The sequence below is a fragment of the Scomber scombrus genome, chromosome 4, assembly GCF_963691925.1.
Source record: "Scomber scombrus chromosome 4, fScoSco1.1, whole genome shotgun sequence".
NCBI lineage: Eukaryota > Metazoa > Chordata > Actinopteri > Scombriformes > Scombridae > Scomber > Scomber scombrus.
This window is the reverse complement of record NC_084973.1, coordinates 935,072-949,468: the sequence shown is the minus strand read 5'-3', so window position 1 is coordinate 949,468 and position 14,397 is coordinate 935,072. Positions and strand designations below refer to the sequence as shown.

The 14,397-nt window shown below is 39.8% G+C and overlaps 1 protein-coding gene across 2 annotated transcripts in view; it reads left to right on the top strand.

The window, feature by feature from the left end:
• Positions 1-4,753: 4,753 nt before the first annotated feature.
• Positions 4,754-14,397, top strand: part of npr3 (natriuretic peptide receptor 3) — a 43,623-nt gene continuing 33,979 nt past the window's right edge. For both annotated transcript variants that reach the window (XM_062418091.1, XM_062418090.1), the window contains exon 1: positions 4,754-5,417. In XM_062418091.1, the coding sequence (XP_062274075.1) occupies positions 4,754-5,417 (664 nt within the window). The remainder of the gene's footprint in view (positions 5,418-14,397) is intronic.

Sequence of the window (14,397 nt, the reverse complement as noted above, 5' to 3'; positions counted from 1 at the left end):
AGTGTTGGAACTTTTATAAACTGTAATATACTAGGACCATATAATCTAAAGTTATAATTAGTAGTCAATCAAGTGTGGTGTTGAGATACAATCTTCCTCCTCTGAAGGCTGAATGGAGTCCAGAGATGATCTGGACAAGGCAGAAGGTGATACCCAAACACTAGATCTCAATACATAGAGAATACATGCAATTTTGTTGAGATGTACTGTAGATGAATGCAAGGCAGGAATGCAATCTGAGAAGACTGCAGGTAGCAGGCAATGCGGGAACGAGGAGCAGTGTGTGGATTAGAGCAAGCAGGATGAATATGAATAAGACCATCAAGATTACACAGGCGGCCTGAGGACATGGAGTGGGAGGTACATGTGAATAGTTGGATGGAAAGGACACATGTGACTATAAATGCATTCCTGAACTACCACAAAACGCCATTCAATATACTGTAGTTCTCCTAACAAATACAATTATAATGTAGGGGTGAAGTGGATAACTCTTATTCTCTCTTTGTCTTCTTTCCTTCTTCCTGGGAACCTTAGAAACGATATGCCCATGATAGCTTTGTTAAAATTCTAATTATTAGAGAAAATGAACCACCTCCTGTCCTCAACAGGCATTGATTTATTCTCAAAGACAGGAACCGTAGAAAAAGCTGTAGAACCTGATATACATTTATAGTGTGTTTCTAAAGTCAATCTTCCTGAACTAACTTTAACGATTTCTTCATCAAAACCACCAACTTGTCTCTTAGACCCTAACTCAACTAGGCTACTTAAGGAAGTTTTATTAGATTTAGTGAAATGGACCCCAGTGGGCAGTAGTTACTTCACAGTGGATTTTTAAGATGTTTATTGCGAAAGTAGAAAGCAAAGCAGAGGGAATGAAAGAGCTGACTGGAGTCCAACACAGGAGGGTGGTGGTGGTGTAGCTGGCTGCCTAGAGGTGGAGTGGGCAGGCAGGAAAAGGTAGGTCTGTGACTATAATCTGGTGGAGGTTGCTGAGTAGGCGTGGGGAATGAGCAGGAGCGGACCGACAGGTGAACCTGAGGCAGAGACAGACAAGGAATGAAGAATAGTATTCTTCACCCCCCACCCTCTCTCTCTCTCTCTCTCTCGCTCTCTCTCCCTGTTTCCTGTCAACCTCTATACCAGCTACTGTTAAGGTGAAAGTGCCCAAACATAAATCTAAAAAAAAAAGAAATGTGAGTCTTGTACTGAAACGTTTACACTTTGGTAGTGTTGTATGTATAAAGGCATTTAGGTGTTACTTTCAAATATACAATATTAAATACTGGCAGTGTTCGGATGGCTGAAAAATTGACTTTTTTTTTTGCTTAGACTATTTCAATAACTAGTGACACATTGACTGTCAGTTATTTTCTGCCACACTGCTTTTTTTCTTAAATATATACTCATCATCTGCATGCATGCATTAATATTTCTAACTCCACTGGGGAGAAGTAGGAGAACTGAGCCCTCTGTTTCTCCTGTTGCCATGGTGACTCATGTTATCTGTGTTCCATTGATGAAGGCTTGGTATCTCCTCATGCACGAGCTTCACTCAGAGTTAGTCAATGTGTGAGTATTAATGAAAAAAAAAGAAACATTTTGTCTCGAGTGGTCAACTTATTCAACATTTATATTCTGTGTGTGTGTGTGTGTGTGTGTGTGTGTGTGTGTGTGTGTGTGTGTGTGTGTGTGTGTGTGTGTGTGTGTGTGTGTGTGTGTGTGTGTGTGTGTGTGTGTGTGTGTGTGTGTGGTCAAAGAATGATAAAACATCCCAGCAGGTCTGATCACCCTCTGATGGAGAATTGTGCATAGTATTTGTGCTTCAGTATTAACTGACTCTTTAAGAAAAGGAAACACCATGTCTGACAGCTCCTTCAGTCTGCAGGCTTCAACTAAAAAGGAGGAGAAACTCAGGGTTAGTTGAAGAAAACCTGCCAGCCAGCAGGTTAGGTTCACGGAGTATGTTGCCATGGTAACTGACTCAGAGTTAAGCTGAACTGGCTTTGTGAAACCGAAAAACCAGAGTTTCCTTGAACTCTGAGTCAACTTACTCAGAGTTTTCACTAAACCTGCTTTCTGAAACAGGCCCCTCATGCACGAGCTTCACTCAGAGTTACTTTGACTCAGAGTTGATTGAACTAACTGTTATCACCTGTTCTGAAACCCAGAACTCAGAGTTTGACAGCTCAGAGTTAGTCAACCTATAGTTCAGGTTTTAAATCAGAGTTAGTTAAACCTGCTTCCTGAAACAGGCCCCAGGAAGATCCAAATGATGTCATCACAGGCTCCATATATATATTATTCCATGGTGAAACTGATTATTGAGATTATTGAATTAATCATTACTAATTGCACTAGGTGGAGGCTTCAAATAAGCCTCTCCATGCACTGTATATTTAGTTTTTTGTGTAGTTTTTAAATTGTGCAAACTTAACTAAACTAAACTCACACAGTCTAACATCTAACACATCATAATAAATACAAAGTTACATGCAGATATTTTTAGAATATATTAAATACATGTGTAGATCAAACACATACACATTTTTACATACAATTTAATCCAAACAATGAGTTCTAAATTGGTGCAGACGTGATTTTTATGTGTGCATCAAGTTGTTGTTTTTTTTTTTACATTTTTGAATAATACATGTTATGTTTTATATGTATTTTATTATTGGTAGATGCAAAATAGAGTATGAGAATTAGAAAGAATAAGAAGTTATCAAAATGGTAAAATACAATAGACAAACAGTATAGTTAAGGACATTCTCTTATTCTATTGTCTGACAGGTGACACACACTATTTGTATTAACCCAGGACCTCATCAATGAGTCAGATTGATCTTTCAAGTCCTCTCATTGGATGATTGAGGCAGCTCTTGTATGTATATTTGAGCCTTTGAGCCTGGTTCTGAGGTTTCTTCCTGTTAAAATTGAGTTTTTTTCTTGCCAAGTGCTTGCTCATGTGGGAATGTTGGGTCTCTTTAAAATTAAACCTGAAGAGTACGGTTTAGACCTGCTCTATGTGTAAAGTGCCTTGAGATGACTTTGTTGTGATTTGGCGCTATACAAATAAAGATTGATTGATGATTGATTGATATATTAAAATGTGGAAATGCTGTCCGTGATATGCCTGATGAAGGTCTGATAGTCTAAAACGTTGCAGTAACTTAATAAAACAAACATCAGTGAGTGAAGCGAGACATTGTGCAGGAGCCTTTTCCCATTTATTGATTGCACCTTCCTCCTACACAACTGCCACTACTCAGGTGTGCAGAGATTCCCTTCTTTTATTTATTGGTAGATTGAATTTCTTTTTTATTGTTCTTATATTTGCTTATTGTACTTCTCCTTAGTCCATGCTCTTTTTTGAATAATAACATTGTGTGTTGCCATAGAAAAAGTGAGCTGTGTAGTGTCTTGTGACCACAAGGGGGGCCGCTGCCCAGTAAATAAAAACTGAACCATCTGGAGTGTTTCACCACTGAATGAAATGTGAAGCTGGGGTGGGATTTATGCTCATAGATTGAGAGTAGAGTATCACTTAAAGTTGCCCCTATTCTAAAATAGTCTTTCAAGCTCACTGTTGATGTTTTGAAATTTCACAAAAAAACCTACCAGGTCAATACAATGTGGAATGCATGAAATGTGCTAATATGTTCAACTTAAACAGATTGTAGTGTAATGTTCGGAGGCTAGTGGGCAAATGCAGTAAAACTATGGTTTCATGTCAGTTTGTCTAATCAAAATTGTAATACCAATATTTTCTACTATGCTAGATAAACATGCAACACTGAATGAACATAAGTACTCAACTCAGAGCTGGGTTTGATTATTTTGCATTAAATACAAACCACACAAATATCTGCAATGAAATGCACAAAATACACACCAGCTCCACCCACTGCCACCTCAATAATAACCATCAAGTAGAATTATCACCTTTCTGACAATGTCAACAACTTCTGAAAATGTAGAAGCTTCATAAAAGCAGAATTTATAGCAGAGCTGTTGTATTGGATGCTTTAGGTTACACAGGTGTTCCCAATAAAGTGCTCAGTGAGTGTATGTTGTACATAGCTTTCTTTATGTACTTTCTTTATGGCGTCTGAGGGGGGGTGGTGGTGGTGGGGGGGCTAGATGATTTTAACCCTGGCTGCAGCCCTGGTAGGTGTTAAAGTACAAGCACCATGAGAAAATGCATCTATGAAACACGCAGAAATGTGTGTATGTCATTTGTTGTTTCACCTTACTAACGCATAATTCTCATTAATCGCATTAACTCATGCTGTGTTGAAGAGGCTCAGGGATCTAGTAGCCTGCTGCCGCCGTGTAGCTTTAAGAAGGAGGTGGGCACTGCTCTGATGACGCAGGGATAACCCTGAAAAGATGCTTCAAAACTCCAGGCTGGAGGGAGCGTGTGTGCTGGCAGCTGGCTGAGCTGGAAGAATCCCCGAGCTCGGCAGGACCAACAGTTGAGATCATATTCTGAGCAGGTTCAGGAGCTGTCGAAGGCACTCTCAATGCAGAATAAAACACACAGTTTTGGCAGAATCGGTTCTTTAAAAGACAAATACAGTTAATTACCATTAAGCCATTTACTCACGGCGGAGGGCTTTGAGTTTGCAGCTACATGTGCACTGCCAAGTGGAGCCAACTTGAGGAAGCAAACAATTGAAGAACATCTCACTACAGTTTATTAGTTACTAAAGCCTTCCTGAGGTGGGACTTTGAAAGTCGCATCATGCCATATTTCATCACAGTGTGTGTGTACTTTTTGATGGTCTTTAACCCAGTTATGACAAACACCATCACCGAAGACATAGAGGTCTTGGTATTTTTGCCAAAAAATGACTCCTACCTTTTTTCATATGCAAGAGTTGCACCAGCGATACTTTACGCACAGCGGAGACTGGAGACAAATGGAGGGCAGTACTCCGGGTTCCACTTCAACATCCAGTTTGAGAACTCCGACTGTGTGAATGATGCAGCTTATAAATTGATAGTGGACAGGGCGTGTGGGGAGAAGCCGGATCTGATTTTGGGTCCAGTGTGCGAGTACGAGGCGGCGGCAGTGGTGAGGCTCGCGTCCCACTGGAACATCCCGGTGATCTCAGCAGGTGCCCTGGCTGCCGCCTTCAGCAACAAGAACACCGAATTCTCCCACTTGACCCGCATCGCTCCATCATACATGAAAATGGCAGAGACCTTCGCTGCAATGTTCGAGCACTTCAACTGGAAGACAGCACTGCTGGTTTACGAAGACGACAAGGAGGAGCGGAACTGTTACTTTACTTTGGAGGGAGTCTATCATCGGATGGCAGACGTTAATATTAAAACATATGCTGTTTCCCCAGAAGACCGCCTGGACACTGACGACATCATCCAGAACATGTATGACACTGAAGGTAATCCATTACTTTGTTTATATAAACTACTTAAGTAATAAGTCACTTCAGAAGTCCCATAATAAAAGATACACATAGTGGTTGACATTTTTACATTGAACTTGGTGTCAGTGTCACTTAAACATTTAAAAGGCGTTTTCATTTTCAATGAATCAATTCATTTCGTAATAAACAGACTGTTGAATAACCTAATTTTAACAACTTTAAAATGTGTTGTTACTCAAAACAATGTGTGTGAATTAGTCCCCATCACTTCGCTACAATGAAAAAGTAATGGGAGGAGATCTCCTCAGGACTGGGATGATTAGAGGGACCAAGACATGTTTTGCATTTTTTCTTTTTCTTAGTTTCTCAGTGGCCCCCCCTGACAAAGCGATTAATCGATTGATTCAGCCCTACAACTGAATATTGTTTTAGTTGTTGGACTGTTTACAGACAATGAAGGCATTGGGCCATGGAAATAACATTTGCCATTAATTTAGAGTCAATTAATGGTCCAAAAAATACTGCCCACCTGCTTAGCCCCTGGTCCTGCTTAAAGCCAAGTAAAAACATGTTCTGTAAAAAGAAAAAAGAGAAAAAAAGGAAAGTAATTTCATCCAGCCCTTATGTAAAAGGAGCTGACACTGAAGAGAAAACTGGTGATGGGCATCTGTGTTTTTATTCCTCCCCACCCCTAATCACTCAGACTGACTTACATAACGTTGTGCGTGCGGTTGGCATGGAAAGTCATCAGGACTGCAAAGATGAGCCACATGGGTTGGTTGCTTGAAATTGTTTAGATGACTTTGCAATTGGCAGACAGAAAGCAAGTGAGCAAAATGGGTTGCTGTCTCTCCATATGTGACCTAAAACTGTGAGAGTTTCACAGTCACGCATTATCTTAAAAAATGTCTTATTCTGCAGTATTTTCAGACCAAATTGCACTTGATGATGTGCTTGAGATGTGAGATAATTATTAGTTATTAAATTTGATCATTTTAATAAATTGTTCTTGGATAGAAAATAAGACAGCTTTCCAACTACGTTTTACCTGACATATTTTCAGAATCAACTGGTATATCATTTTTTGGTGAAAAATTGAGACCCAGCCTAATACATTTCCTGTACCATGAACATAAAAGTAGGTTTGAATAAAACCTTACATCAAGTAACATGAACAAGCAGCGTGTAAGTGTTATCTTTTTCTATATGAAGAATGCAGTATAAAAAAATAGGTTGCTAATCTTTTGTAGTCTAATGTAAATATACACATATATGGATGTTTGAAAGCTGAATGACTAAATGACGACACTTTTCTCCCTTTTCAAAGTCAAACCAATTGAGTATTAATGTTTATCACAATGTTACAAGGCTGGTTCTTTAGCACTGATAGGCAGTTTTAAGCTGCAATTCTCTGGTCATAACAGTTCCCGATTACATCACCTCATATCACAGAAGTGGCTGTTGTATAAATTTGCATATATTATACATAGTAAATGCTGCAGAGCTACAAAGTGCACCTGACGGTGAGAAATTAGTATTCCAGGCATGTCAGCTACTTTACTGAGGGATTTGAAGGGTTTCAGCAAAGGTTGTACAGCTTCTCAGCACAACTGAGCAGTGTTAGAGAGGAGAGGCAAGACATTATTGGTTGACTTCAGCACATGTTATAATGGAGCATAATTTGCCTGTGTATATATATTATTAATATTATAACTAAATATAACATGATTTCCTTTTAACATGTTTTAAATGCTTAAATTAGTTACATTTCTCAGCTTTGCCCTCAGTAATCATGGTACACTCATTGTAGTCATTGTTGCATCTTCAATACACAATCACAATATGAATCCCAATAAACTCGTTGGTTAGCGTCTTGTCCTACCCTTGTAACACCTACAGTAGGCTATACATATTTAGGAAAACAACACAAATTAATAGTCAATTATATCGTCTGCATGACAACAAACATGGTAAACACTGACAAAAAGGCAAAAAGAAATTTCACTCGGTGAAATTGAGGTTCTTGTTGGGGAGGTTTAGGCAGGAAAAAAATGTGCTGTTTGGTGGACACAGTGGGCATTACAAATGCTGAAAAGGCTGTAAATGCTGCTGGTGTGACCTTCTCCGGAAGAAAAAAGAAATGAAAATGGAAGCCAAAACGCGCGTGGCCTTATACAGGCAGAGTGTTCGTGCCACAGGCGGGGGAAAGGAAACACCCGGGCTCACCCCCTTGATGAGAAACTGGCAGGAATCGTTGGGGAATCCCTCCTGAATGGAATAGTGACAGAGGTGAAGGGGACATAGATGGGCATGCACCGGATTACCCAGGTTATATAATTTATATTCCTTTGTTTAAAATTAAACTTAAACACATTTTTATTTAGACATACAACAACAATGGACTCTATTCATAATAATCGAAACATTTTCTATTTCTTTTAGTCACTGCATGTTCCAGTTGGAACAGTGCTGCTGCAGCTAAGGTATCCAGCATCTCAACCCTCCAGCAGCAGATGTGTCCTCACATATGCAGTCCTGCATGGGGACACAATGGACTCCATGAATGAGGTTGCCAATGAAATAAAATGTGATATAAGCTTTACTCTGAAAAAAATTCCCATAAATAAATGTTTGTGGCACACATTGTAGTTCCTCTCCTCTGTCATTTGTGGGTTGGGAAAGGGGACCAGCAGGCACTGCTTGAGAGGATATCCACTGTCACCTGTAAAGTCAGTGAGTGGGTTAGGTACTGCAATAGAGGAATTTAATCTCAATTGGAATTTAGGAGTTTAATATATTAATTGTCTGTAACTAGAAGCCTGCCATCATGCACAGCTCCAGCCTCAAGTCTGCACTCAACACTGCTGTGTCTCAATATGAACGCGTCATGGGTTGACCCACACTGGCGAGCCTTTACATATGTTAGTAACATGCATCATAGTAAAAAACGCATCAAACTGGATTTGGACATTAAGGGAATGAAAATGCTTCCTATTAATGAGAGCAATTCATTCTTATAGCAACATGAGTGTAATCAGCATCAATTGCATTAGGGAAAACCGATATAGCTGCAAATTGTGTGTTTTTGCTTTGCCTGTTCATCCACCGTGCATACAGATGCAACAAACCTATTATACTTCCTAACATGTCAGGCATAACACAGCTAACAGTTGGCTACGATATGCCTGACCTGTCAGCCAATTACTTCTGGGATATGCAGGTTTTCAGAAATCCTAGTGTCTTCAGGGCTTGAAGTGGGACTGGCAAGGTATGGTTCCTGCAGGTGCTTCTCTTTAAAGATGAGTCTTGCTGGTCTTTGATAATGTGCTCTCTCCAAAGTCTTCCATTTGCCACATCCTCCAACAGTGCCAAATCAGCCATTGTGCATTATTGCACATTGTGATTGCATGTCTTTTTATACCCACCCATTTGATAGTATCTGAAAAGATAGTTGGTTGCATAGCACCTTCAGAGGGGGGGAGAGAACCCTTACTATAAATGACAATGAAAGGGCGCATTGATTGTTTTTACCCAACACATGTGATAATTGTAATAATTCGTACAGTAAAATAACCCCCACAGTGTTACAATACAAACAAATCACATTTTAAACAGATACAATAAATTAAAAACCATAAAAAATGAGCTCATTACTGAAAACAATATATGAACCTATCTGCCTGACTAACACATTGAAAATGCCATCAGTGTAAACTCTGTCCTACTGTTCACCTTATGAGAATTAGTTTCATAACATGCAAGTATTGTGTACTAATAACAGAACATATTTGTGGGGGTTCTTTTGCAAAAATAAAGTTTATCTATTTTCCTAAATCATGTTATTTTAGTGTGCACCACAGGGAATATTATTCAAAAAGGTGTTTGTTTAATCAATTTAAGTAAGTAAATATTGCAAATGAGCTCCTCATATGTGATGCATAAGGGGTAATCATTTTTACACAATGGTATTAATCACAACATTTGTCGCATTTCACTCTCTGTTGTCTGAGTCACAGAGTCTCATTTGTCCCGTTGGCAATGTGGCAACTTTTGATGTTTCGCTATGAATAAACAATTGTTAACTGGACTCCACATCATCAGATCTTTTCCAAATTGCTTAATATGCTTGATAAGAGCTCTGGTCTGAAGACATGTACAAGCCCATACAAGCACCGTTCTTTTACTAGCTACTCCTTGTAGGTTAATCAGATCCACCTAAAATACAGTCAGCTAAGTGGTAAGACCTTGATAATGAAAACTTTTCAGTTGTCATCAAAAGCTGTTGCCATGGTGACACATTAATTACCATGGAACACAAAGCTGGTTTTGAGGGACTAGAGATGTTTGAAAACTCACGAAAGTTGTACACATCACAAGTTTCTAACCATGAGCACATTGTTTGCTTATTGTTTTACTGTAATGTTTGACCTTCACTGTGCATAGTGATATAGGTGCAAGTTTGACACTTGGCAGGCTTTGTGAAATCACAACTAGTTATGCAACTTACAGTGTGATGACTTGAAGCTCCAGCGCATGTACACTTAAAATGGAATGAAACTAATAACCAATGGAAGTTGGTTATTAGTTATTAGCGTTAGTTCGGGCAGAGCACTGAAATCACTTGTTTTAGAACATTGACCTCAGCTGTATGTTTCACAATCACTGACTCATCCACAGCTCTGTGGCTGGTAACATCCAATTACATTCATGCAGGTGTACACTGTGGACACTGTCACAGTTCAATCTGCTGATTGAGCTCTTGCAAAAACAGTTTGCTACTGCTGCTGTTTGGACATTGTATTTGCTGTCGGAGCATGACCACTCCATCAGGGACCGGTTTACCAGATTTCAACCCATTATGGTGGGATCTTAGCTGACTATCTGCTGCTGTGTTTGTGTTTCATTCAATGCTTGTGACATTGTAGTTTTTGGTTCAGCACTGGCTGTGTTGTTTGGCAATGCCACTAAACTATGAGGCTGCATTGTTATTGGCATGTTCTGTATTAAGCTTTGCTGCTGTACTCCTGCTGTTCAGATTTAATATGTGATGAGTATGAATCGTTGGTGTTTATGGCTTCCACATGCTTGCAGGTGATATTGTGCTTCTGATCGTTCAGTTTGCTGTCATGCTGCTGAAACTGTGTATTCATTTGCAATAATATGTAATGTATGCATATTCATGGCCATGTGAATTAACTTGCATAGGTATTAAATCAAATCAAATCACAGCAGTTGTGCTAAGTTCTTGTGGTGCTGTCTGGCATGTGCTTGCATTATTGCTAATGTACAAGTGAAACATTGATGAATACTGTAAGAACAGAATTGGATTCAGGCACATTTTCCTGGGCACTTGGAGTTATTTTGTGCTGGGATTTTTAATTAGCTCGTATATAGTCAAGGCCGTAGCCAGGATTTTTCAAATACCGAGGTCCAAAAGAAGACCACGGCATATATTTTAGTTCAATGTAATCCATGATGTATTTATGTTGCTTTCTTGCTGTGCATTTCTCCGTTATGGTCACTCTTGTGGTCCAGTTCTTTCTTATCACTTCCAATTTTGCAACTTAAATCAACTCCTATTTCAGTCTTCTACAACTTCCATGGTTGTATATTTAAAAATTATAAATGCAATATATTATTTTCTTTGTTTGTTCTTAAAATGTGGAACAGAGCACGGCCTGCTGGGAAAGGGAGAAAAGGGCTCATCCAATGAATGAACAGGTTGCAAAATGTAGACAACACATTTCTGGTGATTTTGAAGTCGCAGTTCAACATCTACTGCAACAAATATTTTCTGGAAGTGAGCACTATATAACAGCGACTTAAAAATCTCCAGTAATATGCTGTGTTTATTTGTGAATTTGTGACGAATCTGCTGACGGAAGCGCAACACAGCTGGAGCTATTCGGTAAGGAAACCTGTTAAATTGGAAACCAGTTGGGACAAGACCTCACCCAGCCGCTGACTATAGCCGACTTCTTTCGTTTTGACATGGCAGCGGTATCTGCAAGTACGTGTCACGTGACGGTCAGTTGATGCAAAGATAATTGTCTCGTAAGCTATTTTCACAATGAAACGAAACTTCAAGAAAAAAATACCAAGGACATGACCTCGGTGTCCTCAATGGTAGCTACGGCCATGTGTATAGTATTTATCCGATCACTAGAAGATACTTTGCTTGGCCTGATTTGTGATTGTTCATATCATAAAAATCTATAGGCTTTGTTGTCCGGGTACATTTCAGTTGTAGAATATGTCCCTTGTACCTGTGCTCCTCAGACAATAGATTTTTCACTCCTCAGACAATGGACCATAGACTGAGTGTTTATTGCTGCAGCTCCTCAGCTCTCCACAGCTCAGTGCTCTCCCTGCCTCAGTCTGTAATAATCAGTACATACCTGTCTTTAAAGCTAGACTTAAGAACACATCTGTTCAGCCAAGCCTTTCATTAAGTAACTTTTAATTTGTCTGCGTATGTCAATATCCTTGGGTTATTATCATTATTATTATTGTGAAGATAATATTAGCATAAGCAGAGTGACCACAGGGGCAGGAGGGGCGACTGCCTCAGGGCCCACGCTCAGTAGGGGCTCCACTAGGTACATATAGTGTGCGATCCAACTTGGCAGTGCAGCAGAAATAGTAGAGCATGACTCTTCTTTTTCTGTTCATTCTCTGTGGTAGTTCTTATCACTATGTATGTGATCCTCCTCCAACTACAATGTAAGTTGCAGTTTGTATTTTCACTCGTTGTCTCCATGGTAAGTGAAGATTGCAGAATCCCACTCAACACAGCAAACACAAAGTGGTTGGCAGGTTTGCCAACATGAAGGAGAGAATGATGAAATGAATTCAATTCCATTTTTATTTATACAACACCAAATCATAACAAAAGTTAACTCAAGGCACTTTTCATACAGAGCAGGGTGAGGCCATACTCTTTAATAAAATTTCAAAAGACCCAACATTTCCCCCTTTTACGGGGAGTTGTAATAATCCAGCCTAGATGTCACGAATGTGTGGACTAGTTTTCTGCAGTGTTTTGAAACAAGATGTTCCTGGTTTGTTTTTGGTGAAAAAACACAGTCCTTGAAATTTGAGATAGAACCCCTCAAATACCTGGAGTGTTGATGGTGACGTTTCATTGCATGTTAAAAATATGGCTAAGTCAAGAGAATTGTCCAAAACATTCTGAGAAAAGATCATTGCCTTGCACAAACAAGGAAAAGGATACAAAAAGATACCAAAGGCACTGAATGTTCCTAGAGATACAGTTGGAAGCATAGTTCACAAATTTAAAGTTAAAGGAACAGTGGCTACACTCCCTGGACGTGGCAGAAAAAGGAAGCTATCAACGGCTGCCACCAGATTCCTGAGGAGGCAGGTGGTCAAAAAACCTCGACTGACTGCAAAAGACCTGCAGCAAGACTTGGTGGCAGCAGGCATTGAGGTTTCAGTTTCCACAGTAAGGCGCATACTAAACGCTGAAGGGCTCCATGCCCGTACTCCAAGACGTACACCACTACTGACCCAAAAGCACAAGAAAAGTCGGCTCCAATTTGCTCAAAACTATATAAATAAGCCAAACAGGTTTTGGGATTCTGTTCTGTGGAGCGATGAAACATAACTGGAACTTTTGGGGCCTATGGATCAGCGGTATGTCTGGAGGAGGACGAATGAAGCATACGCTGTAAAGAACACCCTGCCTACAGTGAAGCATGGCGGTGGTTCAGTGATGCTCTTGGGCTGCTTTGCGTCCTCTGGCACTGGGAACCTGCAGCGTGTGGAGGGCAAGATGGATTCAATCAAGTATCAGGAAATCCTGGGAGAAAATGTCATGCCGTCTGTGAGGAAGCTGAAGCTTGGACGTCATTGGACCTTCCAAAAGGACAATGATCCCAAGCATACCTCAAAGTCCACCAAGGCTTGGTTTCAGAAGAAGTCCTGGAAGATACTAGAGTGGCCATCACAGTCGTCTGACTTGAACCCCATTGACAATCTCTGGTGGGATTTGAAAAAGGCAGTTGCAGCACGCAAACCCAAGAATATTAGTGAACTGGAGGCCTTTGCCCATGAGGAAGGGGCCAAGATCCCTCAGGAACACTGCCAGAGGCTGGTGTGTGGCTGTGCATCATGTTTGCAGCAGGTCATAACAGCAAAAGGGTGCTCTACTATGTACTAAAGATGCTTGTCATGAAGGGGTTGAATAATTTTGAGACTGAAGAAGTCATTAAAAGTGGCATTTTGTGTTGAATTTGGAGAAACCACTTGTAATATTAGTTGTGTTGAGCTATTTAAATTGTTCTTGTTTGATTTGTTTATTGCAAACAGCTGCTAGTTTGTACATTTTGCCAATAAGCCTAATTTGCAGTAGGGGTTGAATAATTTTGATTGCAACTGTAGATCACTAAAAGTAATGGATAAATGGTTGGAATGTCTAGCTTTTGCCACTTCATGTGGTTGCAGTACAAATGAAAACTTGACCAAACTAAACTAAACATTGACAGTTCAATTGTATGAAAATATTGTAATGTCCACTATGATTAATAGTTAAATAACTGATTAATTCAAATGGGCACATTTGGACCATAAGGTGGTGGTGATGATGAAGGGTTATCTGACTTCATCCAACTGGGCTGTGGGAGTACATCTTACAAAAAAGATTAAGAACAACTGGGACAAGATATATAAGCTATTTCACAGTTGTGAATTTTAAATCAGAATTATAGATGAATTTTATCAGAAGGGCCCCCCCTCAAGAATGCTATGCCCCCTCTGTGCTTAGAGTCTAACTCTCCCCCTGACTATTGGTATCTTGCTGTATGTTGCTCTAAGCATAATCAATAATGTCAATTACATCTCAGATGAGAAGGGCGTGTCTATCATTCAAGGGAAATTGCTACATCCTGTTGCTTCACATAGTTAAGGTGCATTGTAGTGCAGAATATTACTATTAGTATCCTGCCACATTTTCAGATGAGGTTGGATAGGATGT